We start from the raw sequence: 22695 nt of genomic DNA on the forward strand, positions 1-22695 counted from the left end.
CAGATAGGTGGTGTTTCAATAACTTGTGTTTCGCCGACGATACCGCACTGCTTGTTGAAAGTCCCAGGGAGCCATAGGCCATGGTACAGAGTGGTGGAAGTCAGTGAAAACCTTGGTATGAAAGTAAACATGGAGAAGACTGAGATACAGCACATGGGAAGGGCACACAAGGATGTTAACATTGTAATAAAGAATCAGAACCTCAAGCAAACAGTTAACTTTGTCTATCTGGAAGAAAACCTCAGTTCAATGGCAGGAACTATTTTAGGCATTAAGAGGAGGATGGGGTAGTGAGGGCTGCATTCCAGGCACTAGAAAAGGTTTGGTCAGCAAGAGACACAACAACAACAAAATTACAAGTATATGAGACACTTGTCTTGAACTGCCTTCTTTAGAACTCCAAAACCTGGACAAGGAAACGCTCCTCAGAACAGTGGCTAGATGTGTTTGAGATGGCGTGTCTCAGGAGGATTCTAGGCATCACATGAAGAGATAGGCTGCACAATGATGACATTAAGAAACATCTCCATTGGGGCTGGAGAGATGGCTTAGTGGTTAAGAGTATTGCCTGTTCTTCCAAGGGTCCTGAGTTCAATTCCTGGCAACCACATGGTGGCTCACAACCATCTGTAATGAGGTCTGGTGCCCTCTTCTGGCCTGCAGACATACACACAGACAGAATATTGTATACATAATAAATAAATAAATTAAAAAGAAAGAAACATCTCCATATACAGAAGGAAGGAAACTACAGGATACAGCAATGACGCTTGAGATACTTGGGCCATGTTCTGAGAATGAATGACGGCAGATACCCCAAGATAGCACTGCTTGGAGGAGGGGTGCATAGGATAAGGCAAAGAGGAAGGCTCAGAAAACGCTGGAAAAACAGCATAAAGGAAGACTGTGGAACCTTGGGTTATGCCAATAACACAAGTGTCTAGGACTGCCCAGTATAGGAACAACTGGAGAACTGCCATAAACCAGTTGCCCGTGCATGCTTAAGTATTGCCAGGCATCAAAGACGAATGATGACTTTTGTCTATAGAGTGAGTTCCGGGACAGCCAGGGCTACACAGACAAACCTTGTCTCGAAAAATAAAGCAAAACAACAACATCTTAAGAAATCAACTTTGAACTTTTTGTTACAGATGAGATACATAGATATCCTGTTCTACAGTTCAGACAGATTTCATTTTCATCCTGTTGTACAAAAATCATTCATCAATATAAGAATAAAATATAATACACACTCTTTATTAATTGTGTTACTATATTTCTGTTAACTACTTTAACAAATGTGGGGTTGTCCAATGTTTGTTAGACAATATTTCAAGCACTTGATTTGAAACATTTGGGTGTTGTTTTGTTTTTAGACAGGGTCTCACTTGGTATCCCTGGTTAGCCTAGCACTCCCTATGCAGACCTCAAACTCACAGAGATCCTCCTGTGTCCGCCTTTTGATTTTTGTTTGCCTGTGTTTGCTTTTGCGACAATAAGTCGCCCTCGCTGGCCTGGACCCACTGTATAACAGAGGCTAACCTGAACCCCCTCCTCTGCCTCTGCCACCGAAGCACAGAAATGTCAGGTGTAAACACCACATCCAGCTCCCCTGCGTGTGTCTTTTGAATGTGTTGTTTACAAAAGTAGCTCACAGAAATTGGTGTGCTTTCCTTCTGTGGGTCAGAATGTGACAAAGTACCACGGTCACGGGGAGGCTGTTCCTTAAAGGACGAGGTCATTCTCAGCCTCCTGCTTCCAGGGTCACCCAGATCCCTTGCAGCGAGGCCACCTAGAATCTCTTCCAAAGTACTCAAAGTAGCATTGAGCCTTTTTCCACAGGAAGAAGCTCAGTTGTTCATGGTTGGTTTTCCCGAGCTGCCCCTGCTGTGATACTTGCTGTTTTTTCCACAGTTCACCTGTCGGTTTAATTTTCCGAATCGGTCTACATGGTTAGGCAGCTTTTCTCTTACCCTCTTGCAAAGACACCAACATCAGTGAAGCAGCTGTATTTGAAGCGAGTTTGTGCTCCAGACATCTCGAGCGGCATCCGTGGTCTCTGCTGGCTGGTTTCCTCATGAGCACCCAGTGTGCTGTTTTGACCAGACTGATGTCTGCTAGAATGGATGCAAGTGTCAGAACACTCTCAGGGACTCGGAGTCCCCAGCACTGTTTTGTGGGGCAGTCTAGTGTTCTGTTGGCCCTTTCCACCTCTCCAGATCCTCGCCCTGTCTAGGGCTTCCCCAAGAAGCTGAGGGAGAAAAGAGCAGGCACCTCACAGTTCCATGGGTGAGATCAGGCTGTTGGGGCTTCCAGTCCCTACCTGGTGGCACTGACTTCCGACTGCCCCTCTTCTCAGGAGAAAAGGATGGCTAACACCTCTGTGTCTCACTTCACCAGCCTCTAATCTTGCTCCTCGGCCACTTGGGCAGTTGTAACTCTTGAGTTCTTACTTCTGGGCTTCTGGTCTCACTCACTTCAAAAAAAAAAATACCTCACAGTAGGACCACCTGGTAATTTAGCTAGAGCAAAGTATTAACCAGAGGTGATTATTATTTGGTTTTAATTTCCTGCCCATAAAAGAGAAAGTGGGAAGAGGAGTGAGATGGTTCGGTGGGTAAAAGCTCTTCTCTCTAAGCTGCCTTGAGTTCCATCCCTGAGATGCCCGTGGTAGAAGGAGAGAACCCACCAGTTATCCTCTGAGCTCTGTGCACGTGTGTGTCGGGGGAGGGAGTTAGGTTAAGTTCCACTCCCATCCCCCACCCCATACACACATAAATACACTCATACACACACAAATAGATGTAGGAAAAACAAATTTTTAAAGAGAAGGATATGAGCTATGCCTTGTGGCCTGAGCCCATAATCCCAGCTCTTTCAGAGGCTGAGACAGAAGAATCACATGTTCAAGGCCAGCCTAGGCAAGTTAGTGCAACCCTCTCTCAAAAAGTAAGACAAGGGGGCTGAAGAGATGGCTCAGCAGTTAAGAGTACTGACTGCTCTTCCAGAGGACCTGGGTTCAATTCTCAGCACCTGCACGGCAGCTCAGAACTGTAACTCCAGTTTCAGGGGATCTGACACCCTCATACAGACATCCATGCAGCAAAGCACCAATCCACTTAAGATTTAAAAAAAAAATTAAATTAAAATAAAAGTGAGACAAATGCAAAGGGACAGAGTTGAGCGGTAGAGCTCTTGCCTGTCATTTAGGGGCTTCAGTCTCTGGTACTGAGGGGGAGAAAAAGGGAGAGAGGAGGGAAATTGCAAGTGCTGATACAAGGGACACCGGAAGTGCTTGTCCCCCATCCTGTACTCATCCCCCTGGAGTCTGAACCTCAGTCCCTTCCTAGAGACAGAGTGACTGCTGCTGAGTTTGTATCCCATTTTGCCATTTTTGAACAAGGCTTTAGCCAAGTGATCCAACCCATGTAAACCTGTGTCACCAGAAGACTGGGCACTGCGGTAGTAGCTTCCTGATAGGTCCTTGTAGGGGCCTAAAAGCTTGTGTACCCCATTTCTGGCATAGGATATGGAGCAGGCACAAGCCTTCTCCCACTTATTCTTCGCTTACGGTCAGCATTTGGTCAGACTCAGTTTAGGCATCCTGTTCCATGTGTGCACACACAAACACCTCTCTTTCCTTGTCTCAGAATTTTGTCCTCGTTTGAACTCTTGGTTCCTCTGAAGGATGTGGGGTAGGTGGTGGTCCCTGCTGTCTTGGCACATGCACGAGGATCCCTGTACCAAGGAGGGGAAATGGGGCTTCAGTCACAGGCCTGCAAGGAGACTTACTCTTGTAGAAGTCACTCACAAGGCTAGGGAGGGTGCTGGTAATGGGGTGTTGAGTTTGAAGGGCACTTATGTTGCAGCCTGGCTGGCTTTGGAATGAAGTATCGGGAAAATCTAAGCTGCATTCAGTTGCACACAAAAAAGACATTTTTACATTAATATTGTCAGGGTGGAAAGTGGGGGGGGGATATTCACATACACACCCATGCGTGTATTTGTGCTTATGTACCCACATGCATGCACATACACACCCATGCATGTATTTGTGCTATGTACCCACATGCATGCACACACACACATGCTGCGATGACTGTGAAATGAACACAGAGAAATCAGCACTCACCAGTTCTGTTTATTGTCACTGCTGACCAGTTAGCAGTTAAGTACTAGAATGGCAAACGTGGGGAGTGCTTGAGGGGTCCACTCAAGTGCTAGAGAGGACTTGAGGTGCCTTCAAATTGGTCCTATATTTCAGAGAAGCAGTTGAAATCATCCTCTGTTCATTTGAACTAAACTTCTGGTTTGCCAGCAAGGTGTGCTGCCCTTCCGCTCCTGGAATGGCATGTGCTCGGGAGAGACTGCGCCTCTGCAAGCAGAAACCAGGGTTAATTCCTGGGTGTCGCCTCCTTGTGAGAAGGCGGGTTCCCAGGCTTTAGGGTGGAGTTTTCCACCTACCACAACACCACCCTCTCTGGGCACTAGTAAGGAATCTGATGGGAAGATTCCTTACTTACCCCCACCTATGAACTGCAGTCACCTGAGAAAACAGCACTGAAACTTAGCTCAGAGAAGTCACAGTCTAGTGTGCTGGGCTTCCCCACTGCTGACATCCGGGGACATGCTGGGAGCTTTGCCACTTGACTAGCAGAGTTACTCCTCACCCCTGTGTCTCAGACAAGGAAGGAAAGACACTGTCTAGTCTTCCCTGGACAAACGCACTTGAATTTCTTCCTTAGGGGCAATGAGGAGGCTTGGGAGAGCTGCAGACTGAGGGCAGCGAAGGCCAGAGTGAGGAGCAGGGCAGTGGCCAATTTTGAAATATTGAGGTGGTTAAAGCAGTAAGGCCTAGTGGTCAGTTGGTGCCATGGAAGGAGGAGAGAATGGAGGATGCTCAGATATCTCTTGCTTTGCAACTGAGTGAATGCAGTACTATCGGAAAGAGTGGAAGAGGAGCAGAAGGCTGCAGCTTTGCAAAGCCAGGGGTTCCAAGATTCAAGGATGGGGCGGCTATGAGAAACCCTGACTGGTGGAAGAGCATAGCTCTCTGTGGGCTTGTGATCCCAGTGATGATGGCAGGGAGGAAGCAGACTAGGCAGAGCCCTGGGAGCTTGGGGGCCACATACCTGGCCTGCAGGGCAAAGCTCAATCCAGAGAGAAACCCTGACTCAGACAAAAGGTGTGGAAGAGCTTGAGGACTGATATCCAGGGTTGTTCTCTGACCTCCACACAGTGCTGTACGTTCACCTAAGACCATTGGAAGACACAGTTATTTACATTATGATTCATAACGACATCAACATTACAGTTATGAAGTAGCAATGAAAATAGTTTTGTGATTGGGGGTCACCACTACATGAGGAACTGTATTAAAGGGTCGCAGCATTAGGAAGGTTGAGAATCACTGATATGAATGGGCAAGGTGATCAAAATTAAAATACCATTTCATTTCAGCAGCTAAGAATCTCTTCAGTGATGAGCTTCAAGTTGTAGCGGCTCCATTTTCAGTGTCTGGTAACCTCTGTGACCATCGCCCTGCCTGCATCTGTCATCCGTAAGAAGGGCGAGCATAGCACCTCATGAAGTCTGAGGGACTCAGTGAAATAATATGGGAGCCGCTCTCACAATGCCTGATGCAGAAAACTTAGGAAGTCGGCTGCGGTGGGAACTAGAGAGACGGCTCCACGGGTCAGAGTCCTTGCTGAGCAAGCGTCAGGACCTGCGTTTGAAACCTCAGAGCCAGAATAACTGAATGTGGCTGCAAACGGAGCTGTAACCCAAGGGGGTCACTGGGGCTCTCTGGTTACCAGTATTACTCCAGGCTAGGTGAGAGCGCGTGTGTCAGGGGAATAAGGTGGAGAGTGGTAGAGCAGGCCCCTTGTGTGGCTGCCTCTGACCTCTGAGTCTGCACGGACACTCAAGCCCGTGTCCTTTACATGTGGACATGGGCCCTGTAGGCACGTTCTGTGAACATACAAAAATATTTTAAAGTCAGCTTTAGTCCTGTCTTCATTGTTTTCCTTGATGAAAGAATAAATTATAGAATAGATAGGGAAGAGTCTCTTCAAAGCTGTGATTCTGATTATTATTAATAACAGGTTCCTAATTACTTTTGCCACCGTATTCAGCCCCTTTGGATGGCTGACAACTGACAAAATAGGAAGTTACTAGCGGAGTTGCCCGCCCCTGCTGCCAGATCTAGTGACATAAAATTTCTCATTGGGAGGCCTTTGACAAGTCAGCTGAATTTCCTGTGCCCTTGCCTTAAGCCCTGCAGATGTGATCCACATGTCCCCAGTGCTGTTTCTGTCAGTGGGAAGGGAGACGGAGGAGGTGCTGGACCGCACTAGGCTGCCGCAGGAGCCCCACCCCCACCCAGGCCGCTGGGGCTGTAGCTGCACTTGAGTAGCTTTCTCTTCTTTTGTTCAACTCATTATAATACTCAGAGGCCAACTCGTCCTAATGTGTTTGACCCAGCAATTAGAATTTCTGTTTTAGGGACCAGGACCCTGGCAAGGGTTAAGAGTCATCCAGTCACGTGCTCTTTCTCGTCCTGTGGAAATAAATATTTGAGGAAGGCTTTGGTTCCAGCCTTGTGGAGCTAATTCTTACTGTGATGGGGGTAAGGGCCCAGAGAGGATTAGCCTCAGTGACTCTGGTACCAAGGAGGATGGATTGACAGACCTGTCACTTGCACCTGCAGGATGATCCACAGAGATGCGCCAGGAAGGGCCCAGGCTAGAGGAAGACTGCCTGTGTGCCTTTGTCCCACAAGAGAGAAATGTCACAGACTCGGGGGGAGCATGCATAAGTCAAAGGGCCTAGCATTACCCAGCTGTGTTCTCATGCACAAGAGCCATTCACAGGGGCAGCGTGAGCCTTGGTGGTGTGGTCACTAACTCTGGACACCTAGGGGACAAGTGTACACCTTCTAGGACCATCTTAACCGGATCTGAAACCTACCTGAGAATGATTTATGGTCTCCACCGCTGTCTCTAGTCAGCAGAGAGACCATGTAGCCTGCCCAAGATCACGTGGCTAGTCACATGTCAGCCAGTGGTTATGAACTCCAGAGCCTATCCTAACCACCCCCTGCTGCTGCACACCCTTGTCACCTCCCTGCATGCCAGAGAGGGGACTCTAAGTCGGTCTTGCCCACATGCTAAAAACTCTACAGTTTTCTCAGGAAATTTTAGATTTCACCTCCAAAGTGAATGGCTAGATTTCTATGGAGTTTTTTTTTTTTAACAATACATAAACAAATACTAGGCAGAAGTTTGAACAGTTCACCAGAGAAGCAATGGCTCCCAGAATTTGGAAATTCCTGCCCTAGGAATTTCTACATGTGGGTAAAACATAGGAATTTCTGCGTGCAGTGGGCATCTCCGCGCCACAGGTTCTGCATGCTAAAGCTGCGAGCTGGAGAGATTTACAAGCTGGCATCCCCTGGGATGGATTTGAAATCTCTACCCTGTTGTTGAATGCTAATGAGAAACACTAATTGGCCTTGGCCAGGGGCTGGGACAGTCCCCTTCGTAAAGTAGGGAGGGCAGTATCCCTCCCCAGTGGTGGCTCCGGCCTCCTGGGCCGAAAGGAGAAATGGGTTGCTGGAGAAGTGAGAGGACTCTGCAGGCAGCTGGCCTCTGAAGGACGGTGCTCACCTGAACTGACCAAGTCTAAATGCTATAGAACAAAGCTGGAGCTCAGTGTCACCCCAGAACCCTGAACAAAGGAGCACTCTGGCCCAGTCAAAGCTTGCTGTAAATGCTCAATGTACGGCCTGAGTCTATAGCCTAATTTCTTGACAATTCCAAATTCTGTCTACATGTGGGTAAAACCTTTGCCGAAGAGGTCCACTTCTCTCTCATTGTGACCCCAGGGCACTAAGCAGAGGAAAGACCCACCTTCCCAAGGCTCAGGGGGAGCTTGTCCTGACTCTGCTCTGTCAGGACAGGGTAGGGCGCTGAAGCTGTGGTCTGCTCTGCAGAGTTTCTCTCCGCTCTCAGTGTGACCTCTGCGTCTTGTTTCTCCCACAGGTGTCCTCTCCCTCCCGGCCTACTTCAGTCCCTACAACAGTGGGTCCCTGGGCCATGACGAGCGAGCCGATGCCTATGCTCAGCTGGAGCTGCGGACGCTGGAGCAGTCTCTCCTGGCCACATGTGTGGGCAGCATCTCAGAGCTGAGTAAGGATGGGGCCTGGAGGGGGGGAGGCAGTAACTGGGCTCTGGCACTAAGTCATTCGAGCCTCTCGAAGCCCCTTGTTCTTGCTCCAGTTCTCATCCTCAGCCTCCATTCCGTCCAGAGCACAAGCCACCACTGGAAACCTAGGTATTTACTCCTAAGGAATTTAGTTTTCCGTTCTGACTAGAAGTTGTTAGTGCCACAAGGACAGGGCCTTGCTCACTTTTGCCTACTGCGTTTCTCCAGTACGCAACGTTCCCCAGCACAGATAACAGCACCTGGTACTCTCTGTGTGCACGGGAGTGAAAGTCCACAGGCGCATTCGAAGGGATGAGGTCTGTCCCGCCCAGTCTGTCTCCTGAAACTCTCCTGAGCTTGGTCTCTGGCCTGGCCTGGCCACTCCTTAGGATACCGAGAAACAACATCCCCAGTGCACCTTCTGAGAGACAGCAGAACAGGCTGTGTCACAGGCCACACTGCCTGGTCCCTCCCTCTGAAACCGAAGGTTTTGCTAACCTACTCTGCAAGGGAGGGGAAAAAGGTGGAGGCAGATATTTTAATTTTGTTTCAGAGACTAAAGACCTTAATGAGGCTAGTGATACTTGGCACTGAGCACCGTGGATGTAGAATTCACCCTGGACTTTCCATGTGTTAACTCTCCGTGCCTAGCCCAGGACCAGCCAGCCTGCTAAGTTTGGAAGATCCATTCTTGTAACAGGTCTAGCTGCCTAGAGAGTCCTGGCCCTCAGATTTTTCTCTCACCCTCTGTACTCATGAGGATTTTAAAGAGAAAGAATGGGCAGGAAGTAAAGCCCTTCTGTTTAAGGGTGGCCAGATGTTTAAGGTCTTATTTTGAAGATGGTGCTATATTCCAGACTCTCTCGCCTGCTGTTTTTATTTGATGGCTCATAATGAGGGCTGGAATGAGCTGCACGAAACCTGTAGCACCTCTAATCAAGTCTTCCATGGTTAGTAAGCGGCGAGGGCTTGTTTTCCCATGCCTGGTGGGTGTTTCTGGGCATGGGGCCAAGGTTTCATTGAGCTTGGGATCAGTTGATTCTCAAGTACAATACGGGGATGCTCCAAAAGCATCAAGCGTCCACCTGTGCAAGGGCCCAGCCCAGTCACCTCAAGGCTTCGGGAATGAGCTGTGCCAAGGGACCACAGATATGTGTGCCCTCAATTACAGATTGAAACTTTGCAAAATACCGTAAAGATGGGTAGCTAGAAAAAATGAAATAAGATGTGTAAAATGAAAGGCTGATTTTTAAAAATTATTCTTAGATAAACACAAAATTACTGTCAAATTGCTATAGATATCTTTTTTTTTTTTTTTTGCCCTTCTTTCTTTTCTTCTTTCCTGAGACAAGGTCTCATGTAGCCCAGGCTGGCTTCAAACACTCTAGTACAGCTGATGAACTCCTGATTCTTCTCCCTCTGTCTCCTAAGTGGAATTGTAGGCATGTCCTATCATGCCCAGGCAGAAGATCAAACCCTGGGTTTTGGGCATGCTAGGCAGGCACTCTACCAAATGAGCCACGGGTATCTTTTTAAAAAGTCACTCTTCATTTCTAGAGTTAACCTGTGAGCTATTAACAGGTCTATAGCCAGTACCAGTGAGTGGCCTGCCCCAGCTCACAGGTCGCACTCCGTGTGCTATGGATGCGACCCTCCAGAGCTGGTGGGGGAGGTGAGCCCCAGGTACGGTCCTCGCCAGCTTTCGCGCTAGCTTGCAGCTGTGGCCATCCTTGCACTCCTGGGAATAAATACCCCTTCCAAGGTGGGTCTAAAGATCAGATGAGATTTTTACCTGTGTTTTATGTCTATCATAAAGCTTAAAACATAGAAAATGACAGAAGCTAAAAATCACCCAAGGAGAGGCTCCAAGGTGAGCCGTGGCTTTGGCCATTGATGAAGCTGCCTAAGCTTTCCCAAAAGTCCTGTCTATCTGCAGCATCCATCCCTTGATCTTGGAGAAAAGCTGGCCTTAGCAAGGATTTAGATTGAGGAAGCTGGCTACCTCTCTTCTGCCTCCATGGTTTCTCTGAACCTCTGAGCCCCCGTGTCCTGTTTTCCCTTAAAGGAAACTCCAGAGGCAGTTTCCCTTGCTGTCCTGCATCTCCTGCCTGCGTTCTGGCTAGAAATATGCTGCCAAAGGGTGCTGCACCAATAACAATAAAACAACAATAAAAATAATTAACGCTAATGGCCTCACCTTGTCCATCCTTCGGAATGGTATTTCAACACAACCTGTCTTTGATGCTATCTCAGACACTTTGATTTCTCGTAGCCCTGTGGTTCATCAACTGTTGTGACATTTAGACCTAGAGAACGAGGAGCCAGGTTTCGGCTTTTTGCCACCAACTTAGCTGGTACTGACGGCTGGAGGCGCAGCCTCCTGCTGCTTTTGATGCCAGTTTCTGCCACCCAGGAGCTGGTGTTGCAGGTCCAGATTCCTCCTCTCTTGGGAAATATGGGGCAGTGTTTGTGTGTGAGCAGTGGTTCTGCGAGAACCCCAGGGGTTCAGAAAAGATGGAGGAATGGTGGTGGGGGCTGTCAAAGATGTGTTAACCTCAGCTTTGCTGAGTACTTAGTTCCTTATCATTCCTTTGACTCCTCAAAACTGATCTGTGCCGGCATCTCCATTTCACAGATGAGGAAACTGAGGCTCGGAGCTTTACTTAGGATACACAGCAGTAACTGACCTTCAGTCTGAAGCCACAAGTATTAGACTCTGGAGTCTGGGCTCTGATCAGGTGTCTTGGGGATGATCTTTAAACCTGACTGAATATTAAAATCACCGAAGGATTTGCCCTGGACCAAGGCAATCAAGAGTTGCTGGATGTGGCCAGTATCAGGATCACATTGTCACCACCCTTTTCACCCTGGAATTGGCCCGAGGCCCAAGGCAGCTAACTGTAATTTGAGGACTGAAAAGGACCAGGAGGGATTCTTTGTGTCTTTTTGTGTCCACCTTGGTTACAGATAATACACGGAGGGCTCTTTGAGGTGGGGTGTTCCAATTCTGTTCATTTATCCCTGCTTGAACCCAGTCACTGACACTGTACTGGGAGAATGTGGCAACCAGTATGCCTAAGTCAAGCCTCGAAATGAAATTGTTGAGATGAAATTCATGCACAAGACTGCTCCATTTACTCACCAGGCATTTCTGAACACCTGTGTGTGGCAGACTGCGGGCTCTAGGAACACAAGAAATGCAGGACCAGACACCCGTAAGCTGAGTGATGGAGGCTGGCCAGATAAAGTAACACATTGGCTTTGCTGATCTAAAGCAACTTGTAGGCACAGTCAGAACCTGGTCGCTTCTGCTACTCCGGCGTTAGCTGGGTTTCTAAGACTTCCTGTGGGAAGGGCCATCTGTGGCAGTCTGCTCTGAGTTCTCAGGCCTAGAGAACACAGAGGCACCACTCGTCCCAGAACAGGGGTGCCTGCAGGTGCTTGGGGCTGTTTCAGACCATCCTTTCTCAGCATTGTGGCCTCACACAATGATGGAACATTTCCTGTCAGGGGCTGGTGGGATGTTGAAAAGACTAAGACAGAAACACAACACAGGATATGGGGACCTATGACCCCACAGATTCCAGTAAGGCAAGGTACAGCCCATGGCACGTGAAGTTCATGGGTTTTAGAATCAACTAGTTGACACAGCCCATGTACTATAGGCTCATAACTTATGTACACATAAGTTTGGATATGTTCAGCAGATAAGTCTTAACGCCTTCATTTAAACGTGGCGATATACTTGATCCTTAGCACTGTAGGGAGTAAGCTGACTTCTATTTCTAAGGAGTTGCATCCTCTGTGTATAGTTGAGTGTCCAGTGGATGATGGCAGCCTTTATCATCCAAAGTCCCCGGGTTTTGCACATGATAACATAGGGGAGACTCCAGAGCCTGTGCTTGGCTGGTTCCCATGGTCAGAGAACTGAGGGAAGGCCCCTGGGGCGGTAGAGAGAGTAGAGATGTTGAAAAGGAAACCACATTAGCATGAATTCTGGAGGAGTCAGCTCTGCCAAGGGCTTGTAATTCAGCTGCTAAGGCAAGACTGGGAATGAAAGGGAAACCAAATTGCTATTGTGGTCTAGGTGACAGTCTCCTCCTCAGCCTGTTGACTCTGGGGTAAACAGTAATTACGCTGAGTGAAGGGTGCTGCCACCCGAGGAGAACGTGGGCTGGGAACTCAGACTCTGGCCTTTTCCCCTTCCCCTCTCCAGGTGACTTGGTCTCGCGAGCCATGCATCACATGCAGGGGCGCCACCCCCTGTGCCCCGGCACCAGCCCTGCTCGCCAGGCCCGCCAGCCACCACAGCCCATCACATGGTCCCCTGATGCTCTTCACACACTCTACTACTTCCTGAGGTGTCCACAGATGGAGTCCATGGAGAACCCCAACCTGGACCCCCCAAGAATGACCCTGAACAATGAACGGTAGGTATCAGTCTTGCCCAAGCACCAAGTAGGGAATGCTCGCAAGTGCACATTGACCTGCTGACCGGGCAAGAAGCCTGGTGCTAGCCTACATGTGGGAGGGGAGGCTTGTGTGCTCAGGCAGATGAAGGCCCATGTATAATGTGATATTTCTTTACCCAGGGCAGATGCTTTAAGGGGTCATTGAGGCTAGGAAGTGGGCTTTAGCCTCCATGTGGAATTGGTTAGCTTAACGTGTACTAGCTAGGCTCTTTGAAACTCGGTTTCTGCTACAAAACGAGACATCTTTGCTGATATGGAAAGGTGGCAGTGGGGATGAGTGAGCAGACACTTTGGCCCTCCATCAGTGGTAGCTGTCACCTCTTTTGATGGCAGTGCCACTGTTATAAGGAATCTTGGGTCTGTTTTGCCGTAGCTACTTGTTTCTTAGGGGCCCTGGCAGGTTTTTGTGATCTCCAGAGCCCCAGCCCTTTCTAAGTTGAACACATCTACAGGTTGTAGACTTCCAAGGGTGACTCAACGAGGGCTTGAGAAAGGGATGCCTGAGTGTTCACGTAAGCCGGACGACAGGGCTCTAGTTGTAGGTCCTCAGAGGCCTACTCTTTGGAAACCTTTTTCCTAAAGGATTTTTAAAAAATAATACAGCAGAACTGTAAAATGGCTCAGTGGTTAAGAGCACTGCCGCTCTCTTCCCGAGGATCTGAGTTTGATTCCCACCCACATAACAGCTCATAACCATTCATAACTATCTATAACTCCAGTCTCAGGGGGTCTGGTGGCCTCTTCTGACCTCTGCTAGCACTAAGCATGTGTGTGACACACATGCACACGCACACGCACGCACACACGCACGCATATATATATGCAAAACACTTAAGATAATTTTAAAAAGCCTAAAAGTTTTAATAAATAAATCTCTTAAAAATATAACACAAATAATCTGGACATGATAGTGCATATCTTTAATCCCAGCACTCAGGAGACGAAGGCAGGTGGATCTCTATGAGTTCGAGGCCAGCCTGGTCTACATAGTGAGTTCTAAGACAGCCATGGCTCTGTAGAGAGACCTATCCCCCTAAAACAAATGTGTAGTGTACACGTATATGTATATATTTAGTATATATACCCAATTAACTGTATATGCTGCATGTACCTTCCTGTGAGCTTGAAGCTGTGTTCTCCTTCATGGGAAAAACCCTCACTTGCCTTTGGAAACCCTGTTTGTACTTACTGCTACCCAAGAGAGCCCAGGACAGGGAAAGGGCCCCAAGAAGGAAGGTGGCCTATGGCCTTCCCCAGCTGCCTCTGTTGTCTTCAGGGAACATCAGCCTGCTCTACAGCAAGGTCCCCTTCTCCAGGACCTCTGCAGTCACACAGCACACACACTAAGGTGTATTTCCATGCTCTGGTTGGAAGCATTGGTACTCCTGTGGATGTACAGCAGCAGTGTTTGGAGCAGACTTGCAGTGCTGTGGACCAGGTGGCCTGGGTACAAATAACGACACTGACATTACATTCATTAACCTTGAGACCTTTGTGCAAGGTTCTCCAGCTCACATTGCTCCATATCCCCTGCTGTGAACACAGCAGTGGTAAAGAAGACTGTGAACAGATTCCAGGAAGGCAGCCAGTGCTCAGTGAGTATTTACTTTCTATCAGACACGATGCTGAGCACTTTATGGCTGTGTGTTCATGCCTTTCACATCTACCAGGAAGGAGGTACTCATTTTATATATGAGACATGGAAGCACAGAGAGACTCAATGACTAGCCAAGGCCGTAGAGGCTGTGCTCATAACCACCGTGCCATAAAGCCTGTAACTGGAAGACATGTAACGTGCTAGTGGCCTGGCACACACACACTTGAGTAATGAGAGGAATAAATGCTGCCATCCTTATTACTATTACTGATATCGTTATCTTCCTCCCAGCATTTTGTTCTGTTTACTCCACCCACAGGGCCAAGCAGTTTCTTTATTGGCCAATGACCTTCCTCCATCAAACATCAGTTTATTTCTCTGGAAGGCTGAGGGAGGCCCAAAACGAGGCTGCAGCTGAAACCCAAGGCATTCTGAAAGTCAAGCCCATGCAGTGGGGGGTGGAGCCAGACCGCAGGCCCTGCACCCCAGCTGTTTCTGTTTTGTGGAGAAAGTGTTGCGGTTGCAAAAGTTGGCTGGGGAAGAACAAGGGCTAGGCAAACCGCATTAGAGAGAGAAGAGGAGGAGACTTCCTTGCTGTTTGGTAAGGTTCTCAAGAGGTGTGAGGCCCAGAGCCGGGCCCCAGCAAAGCCAGCTTGGAGAAGGTGAACTAGGCCTGTTGCCCTGGACTGGACTGGGCTGCTCTACCCTCAGACTGTGGCCCGCCACCCCAACCCCAGCATTTTTTGACAGCAGCATCTGACTTGGCCCCTCACGTGCCCCTCCCCCCATGCTCATAGCCGCTACAGCAGGCTTCCCTATGGCAGGAGTCCATTATCTGCATGTGGTGGTGGCCACCGAGTTTGAATGGCACTGTACACACGTGTATGTATTTAGATACCAATTATCTAGAAACCACACTCTGCACCACAAGTCTACTGGTCACAAAGATATTTTTCCATGAATCATTTCAGGCAAGTATTAGATTGATAAGAAATTGGAGCCACCACTGTGGGGGCAGTGAAATCTAAAACTTTCAAATCTTAATAATGACAAGCAGACCCCCAAAAGATACCCAGACAAGCAGCTTCTGTGGCCTGGGCCCCCTCTGCTGATGCAGGCCCTGCTGTGCCTCAGACTTTTCTTAGACAGGACAGACCCTAGAGGCCTTGGTGAGCTGGGTGCCTCGTAGGTGCTTGATGCTCTACTAACCTAACATCCCCACCAAAGTGCTGAGGAATATTTGCCCCTCTGTGGTAACTAGAATTTGCCAGGGTTCCAGGGCATTTGCTTTGCAAGCTCAGAATACTCCCCTGACTCTACTGTTTCAGTCTGTGAGGTCCTTCCTTTTTCTGCTTCACCTCAGAAGCACTCATCCCAAACTGAACAGCGCCTGTGAGACCCGTTGTGGCAGTGAATGTCTGACCTAAAGGCCTTCTGTGATGACTGATGGCTGTCCAGGTCTCTTTGGTATTAAGTGACCTCATTCACTACCTCACACCTAAGGGGCTCATTTCTGTGGCCTGAGTCTGGTGGTATGTCTGTTCAAGTCTTCTCTATTTTGTTCATAAGAAATATACCTTGATTCCTTCTAGTGAGGAGCCTTGCATGTCTACAGCCCTGGAGACCAAGGGCACACAGCATGCACAATGTGACATTCCCTGCTGAGCCTGTACTGTTCAAGGGGGCCTCTGTATCTCTGTAAGGCAACCTTCCCCCAGACCTGGGTGTTCTGTGCTTGGGAAGGGAGTCCCACAAACAGCAGGAGCTTAGGATGGCTATCAGGGCAGGGCACCATTGAAAGGAATGAGAAGACAGTCTCATTCTGTGAATTGGGCAGAGTCCAGGAATAGCAGGAATAGTGTTCACACTCTAGGGCAGAGGCCTGAGTTCCAACCACTTAGCCTGCCTGACAGGGGAAAGTAACTCTATACTAGACGGAACACACACACACGTGCACACACACACACATGCACACACACACACACGTGCACACACACACAGATTGTGATCTTTCTTTTAAAGAGCATTTCTAGCTATTTCTGTTTCTTATGCCCATAATTTATCAGGAGGGTGGTGTACCAGGCATAGGCCCGAGTGGTGCATGGCTAGATGAGAATTAAAATTAAATTTCTGAGCCCCAGGCCCTTGGCTTTTCACAGTGCTGCTTATAGCTCTTCTCCCTGGCCCGTGATGTCATGAGTGGGCCCCAATTTCAGGTCTGCCTCCTCCAGTGCCCTCTAGACTCACCTGCCTATCCTCTACCGAGCCCCCACTTGTTACCCTTGGGAGCTCTCCATCCCTGTGCCCTCTCAGGATGCTTTGCTCTCTGGCAGCTCTGTGTCACGGCACAGGGCCTAGAACCCAGGATCAGTCACAGCTGCTGCCCTGCGGGGTGTATCACTGCCGAGATTGAGCTCAGAAAGATGCTCCTGTCAGAGGTCCAGGAGTCTGTGCCTCCCTCCCCTGAGGCCAGGAGGAGGCTGGGCAGCCATCTGGCCCAGTGTGCTCCTCGATGGTGGTGGTGTCTGGAGGCAGAGGGCTGGCCAGCTGGAGTGGCAGCCCAGACTGTAACTGTCCTGAGGAATGAGAAGGATGATTGTGTAGACATTCAGGGGAGCAAGAGAACAGGTCTCTCGCCAGCAAGTTATTAGAAGATGTCACCAAGCATCGAGAATGGAAGAAGACACAGAGCTAAAGGTCCAGAGGGGCCAGATTGACATAGGGTGACCAGTCCTGTGCACCAGAGCCCAGGACCCTGAAAAGGCAAGGCCAGGGAGAAAGGGGTGGCAATTATAATGAATCACTACCAGTCTGTTTGCTCAAGCCTTGAGCCCTGACACAGATCCTTTCCTCCTTCCCCCAGCTCTACACGGCACCTCTCTGTAGAGGAGATACCCTCCAGGGAGATACCCTCCCAGTATGTCAGACCCTAAACTAAGAGTGTCTGAGCTAAGATGGAAGCAAAGCCTGGTGTCATTCAGTCTTCACTCAGGTGGTATAGCCCTATCCAAAGAATAAGCTTAGGTTCAGGGATATACTTTTTTTGAGCTGAACCTTCAGCCATCAAACTGTGAGAGGAAGCTCATTGTTGTGGTAGTGTGTTAGGTCGGCCCTCTGGCTCAGAGCCTGCCTTGCTTCAGATCGCCTAACCAGATGGCCGCATGCCTGTCACTTCAGCTTTGTGCCTCCTTGCTGCTTAGCAACCTCGGGATGCTCAAGGATTAATATGTATAAAGCACCTAGACTAGTGTCCAGTATGCAGTGTGTCTGACGTCTTCATTATCACATTCAGGAGAGTCTCTGAAGAGTAGACCTAGACCTCAAAAGACAGCCACAGAAAATCAGAAAGGTGGCATGGCTTGGGCAACCAAAGTCACAGAACTTCTGGTATTTCCAGGTATATATATCAGGACAGAAGTGAATTCACACTTTACAAACACAAACTTAGATAGATCCACCACCACCCACCCCACCACCACCCAGTCTTTACCAACTGCTGATTAGCAAGTGCTCCAGTGTCAAGCTGTGGTCAGTAGTTTCCCATTGGCGAGCACATGCTCAGAGGTGTCTTGAGAGTCTGGCTCGGCCCTTCTTCCTCTGTTCCTGGTAAAATGGAACTCCAGGCCTGCTTCTTTGGGTAGCTCCCCTTGTTCTGGGGACATGACCTTTACACAAGTGAGCCCCTCGGTGAGGACAGTCATCTATTTCCTTTGTTCTGTTCCAGATGCAGAAGGGCGATGATGTTCACAAAAACACTCTAAATAAATCGGAAGCACCCACCGATTGATGTTCAGAGTGTCGAGTCTAAGTGGCTCGTTAATCTTTTGCTCAGCTTGCTAAAGTGTTTTCTTACCAAATAATAGAGATGATGGCGATGGGAGCTTCATGCTACTGACTTGTGATTCCCTTAAATACCACTTCAAGAAGATTTGCAACGTTAAGCTCTTTTCTCCCTGACTCTTCCCGCTTTTTGTGCATTAAATTTCCATCTGTTTACCCAAAATGGAAGTAAATGAAATAATAGCTATTGAGTGAATTAAGTATCGCTTCCACGTTCCCCGACTTGGCATTTCCAGTAACCTCCTAAAGGACTGGTGTCTAGTTTTCAGAGCACACAGAGCTGTCCCTCCCACCCAAGCCATTCCTTGTCACCTCTCCCCCTTCTTTTTCTATTTGAAATGACCTTGTTTAGGTGTAAATCTACTTATCCGGCCTTTTCTCACCCCTTGAAAATGTAAGCACTAAGAGTCTTCCTTGTTTCTGTGGTGTCCTTAGCACACTGAACAGTCCTTGAAATACAGCAGGCAGTTAAATATTGTCTTCATTTAGCAAATAGTCAGTAGCACCTAATGGTTAGGGTCTGTGAAGTTAGGGCAAAGGGGTTCTCCTTTATCATTTACCAGTTATGTGACTGTAAGCAAGTGGTTTGATTTCCTACACCAAACCCTTACTTGAAATGGAAATGACTTGACATACTTCTAAAAAGAATTTGTAGGGATCAAATAAGGTAATACATAAAGAGCTTGCCACACAATAAGCTCCCCAAATGTGGCAGTTGCTAATATCTGTACAAATGTCATCATCATAAACTATAGAAGGATTAAAATAGCTAAATCATATTTAATTCAGATAAACCCAAAACATTGGTGAGCTTAAAAGTCATGTCTACTCAAGGTATGAATTTTCTCCCCTTTGTTTGTGTACCTCGCTCTTCAGTTCCTGTCTTCACTTTCTTGTAACTCAATACCAACAGTAGGAAAGAAACCTGGTGAGGGACAAAGAGGATGAGGTAGACCAGATGTCCCAAAGGACTTAGGTGAGAGTTGTTTGGAACTAAAGTGTTTGTTAGTTGTGGAGACTTAGATGTATTACACACTGCAACCCAAGGATTTAAAATCCTCTACAGCCTGGATTTTCTCTGACCACCCAAACTATGGGTTACTTTCCAACAGTCATGGTGGGTTATGCTCCTGGCCTTCTGCTTACTAAGGTTGGACTGCTATGACCTGTGTGTGACCTACTGCCCCTGCATATCTAGGAGCAATGGGAGCTGATTTGATTATTGTTTTTGTGAGAAGCAGGAATTCAGCATAGCAGAATGTGTTGCTCCAGCCTCTCCTTGCCTCTTCTTACCCACAACTCCAGAGGAGTCAGCAGTCAGTTCTAATGGCAGCCCAGGACGCATCATCTCTAGAGAACATTAAGGGATTTTATGTAGCATCTCTGAAGCATTTTACACAACTAACAGTCTCTTGCCTGGAGCTCTTGGAAGAAGCTACTCTTGTTCCCATTTATAGATAAGCAGGCTGAGGTCCTGAAGAGTACCCAGACATGCCCAAGGTCTCAGCTAGGAAGAGGAAGAGTGGAGGTCAGGCCAGGAATTCTGATTATGATAAACCAATGGCTCCTCAGTATGTATGGTGGTGAATCCATTGCCCTCCCAGGACCGAGCTGGCAAGACTCCTGCCTCTCCACCAGCTCCTCCCCCACCCACTGTGACATGGGTGGCTGGCTCTCAACTGCTTCCCATCAGACTTGAGTTTGCTAGCTCTGGGTGGCCAGCCTAAATGTGGGCATCTGCCAACATCCGAGGAGCGAGCCAGGGATTTGGGGCAGACAAAGAAAGTGGCAGTGCCAGATAATAGAGTATGGGGACAGGACAGGATCCTGGCCAGGCCTCTGACAAGTGCCCCTGCAGGCTGCCCGTTGCCTGTGACTTCCTGCCCATTGTTTGAACCGCCAGTCTTCACAGAACTGAAGACTGGGAACTACCCAGCTCAGGGTTTCATTCATTTCCAGAGGCTTGTTTTGTTTTTTGTTTTTTTTTTTTTTTACATACGCAGCTACAATCCCTTTTGTCTGCAGGGTTCCTGAGAGTGCCTCCATGTGGGGAAGTCCCAGCTCTCAAGGGAACTGATTCTGCTTTCTTGAGGTGCTTCCGAGGCCAAGCTGGAGATGGTTCAGATCCTGGGGATGAGAGCAGTCTTGGAGTTTTGGCAGATCAGGAGCCAGAGCAGGCTGGTTTCTGGCTTGCCCTCACTCGCCTGCCAGGAATCTTCTTAGATTTATTCCTTCCCACACAACTGGGACCAGCAGCCTCTCAGCTGGCTGTGGCTTGCCCTGCCCCTTTCATTTCCCCTGTTTACTATATGTAGTTTTGGAATGGGGTTTTTAATCCTTCTTGAGCCTGGGGTGCACCCTTTGAGACGCTGGTATCCAGCTTCCAGTTTGAGGTCAAGTGCAGAGCTTGGCAAGACTGTGAGTACAGAGCTGGGGTCTGGGCAGACTGGGGATGATAAGCCTTGACATCTTCTACTTCTCGGTGTGCCCTGTGTGGCAGCCGGTCACCATGAGAGACCCCAGCACAGTTACGTTTTCTGAGGGCCAGGCCAGTTATGGTTGCCTGCTAAGGGACTTGAATCGTGTGCTTTGGCTTCCACACTGTTTGTCAGGCATGAACTGATGACAAACATACCTAGCAAGCAACCGAAGGGTCAGAAGTAATATGCAAATGGCCTCCGTTGGTGTGCAGTTCAGAAGTCCATGCCAGAGTGTTCACCAGCTCCAGCTGGGCTGTAGGTGTATAAAGGGGCTAGGAGTTTGCCTTTTCTTCCTCATTCCTTGGCTGTGTTGGAACACATGCCACCATCCACAAGACCCCATCCCTAGCCATAGCACCAGTAGTTCCTTATCAGGAATTCCTCCATACACATGTTCATCTCTGTCTACCTCAAGTTCAACATGCTTTGTCTCGCAGAAGTTCCTAGAAGCTCTATATGTAACACTCTCAAGTGGTCACCTTTCTGCTCTAGACTGCAGGTGATATGGTAAGCAGATGTGATCTGATTTCACTCAGCTGCATTTGAAGAGAAGGACCCATTTCAAGGGTCTAGCCCAAAAACTCCACCATGCTCCCCTGCCCAGCAGGTAGATGTCTGTGGGATAAATGATTTGCCCTCAGGACAGCTGAGTCCCAAGATCCTGATGAGGCTCCTTGCTGGCAGAAGCCAGTGAGTGATGGCAAGTGCCCATAAGAGGGAAGAGTGCCTGCTCCGTCAGAAGACCCCGCTTAGGGGGCTGGAGAAATGGCTCAGTGGTTAAGAGCACTGACTGCTCTTCCAGAGGACCCAGGTTCAATTCCCAGCACCCACATGGCAGCTCACAACTGTCTGAAAATCCAGTTCCAGGGATCTGACACCTTCACACCCATGCACATAAAATAAAAAGATTAAAAAAAAGAAAGAAAAAGACCTCGCCTATCTGGCTGTAAGGTGTGTAGAACGTGTGGTCTTCAGTCAGTTATTGCATGCAAGTGTGGAAAGAGAAAGTGTCTCTGGCATGTTGTCCAAGAGAGCCACCCCAGAGAGGAGGTGAAAGAGGCTTGATGTCACAGTGCAACAACCCAGTGTATGTGGGAGGCAGTGATGCTCCAGCCTGCTGGACCAGTTGCCACTCTCAATGCAGCGATGCTGAGAAGTGCTGGCCTGAGAATGGGTCTCATAGCCTTGACTTGGAAGGTTTAAGGCCTTCCCTGCTGCCTGGAAAGAGTGTGGCGGTGGCCTGCGCAGGCTCCATGGACACCTAGACCTCCTCACCCACCTACAATGTCACCAGGGGTCAAGGCCCGCTGCCAAGTGCAGGTAGTTGTGTTCTTTCCATCATGACCCAAGGCTGCATGCATGTTAGCACTTCCCCTCTCTCTCTCTCAAAAGTGGTCCTGATTGGGAAGCATAGTAAAGATGCCTCTCATTGTGAAATAGGTCACATCTTCGTAGAGTCATCATTAGTCAAAAATATCCCTAGTCAAAAATGCATTGATGTAGGGACTGTTTTATTCATGGTTTTGTTTTGTGTTCTTGAGATACAGTCTGGTCTTGAACTTACTCTGTAGCCCAAGCTGGCCATCAAAGCATGATTCTCTTACCTCTACCTTCCAAGTTCTGGAACTACAGATGTGTGGTACCATGGCTAGAACCCTAAAAGCTGATCTTAAATAAAAAACTGAATAATAAACGTTTGTTGAGGACTGAGCTGAAGGCGACAAGCATGCTGATTGGATGGGTGCGTGGTTTCCTTATCCCAGAGTTTAAAGTGTCCTTAGTTAGCACATCCTAAATCAGCCAGACATGGTAGCACATACCACTACCTGGGGAAGTAGAGGCAGGAGTGGTGACGGCCTGCTTAGTCTGCTTAGTTAGCTCCAGATTAGCCTAGACTGCATGGTGACTCCTTATCAAAGGGTTAAGCAGGGGGAGGGGGCAGAAAGATGGCTTAGGAAGTAGAGGCATTGCATCCAAGAGTGATGACCTGGGACCCACATGATAGAAAGAACTGACTCCCATAAGCGCTAGTATCCACATGCATGAGCATGCATGTACACACACAGACACAAATAATTTTTAAAAATTAAAGTAAAACAAA

The 22695-nt window shown here is 48.5% G+C and overlaps 1 protein-coding gene across 1 annotated transcript in view; it reads left to right on the top strand.

Annotated features, from left to right (window-relative positions):
• Positions 1 to 22695, top strand: part of Abtb2 (ankyrin repeat and BTB domain containing 2) — a 156067-nt gene that overhangs the window by 108197 nt on the left and 25175 nt on the right. Inside the window, exons 2-3 of the mRNA XM_041679023.1 lie at positions 8043 to 8189; positions 12422 to 12635. Coding sequence (XP_041534957.1) covers positions 8043 to 8189; positions 12422 to 12635 — 361 coding nt within the window. The remainder of the gene's footprint in view (positions 1 to 8042; positions 8190 to 12421; positions 12636 to 22695) is intronic.

The sequence above is a fragment of the Microtus oregoni genome, unplaced genomic scaffold (genome assembly GCF_018167655.1).
Source record: "Microtus oregoni isolate MIOR12 unplaced genomic scaffold, Mior012 000031F_ref0000149, whole genome shotgun sequence".
NCBI classification, from domain to species: Eukaryota; Metazoa; Chordata; class Mammalia; order Rodentia; family Cricetidae; genus Microtus; species Microtus oregoni.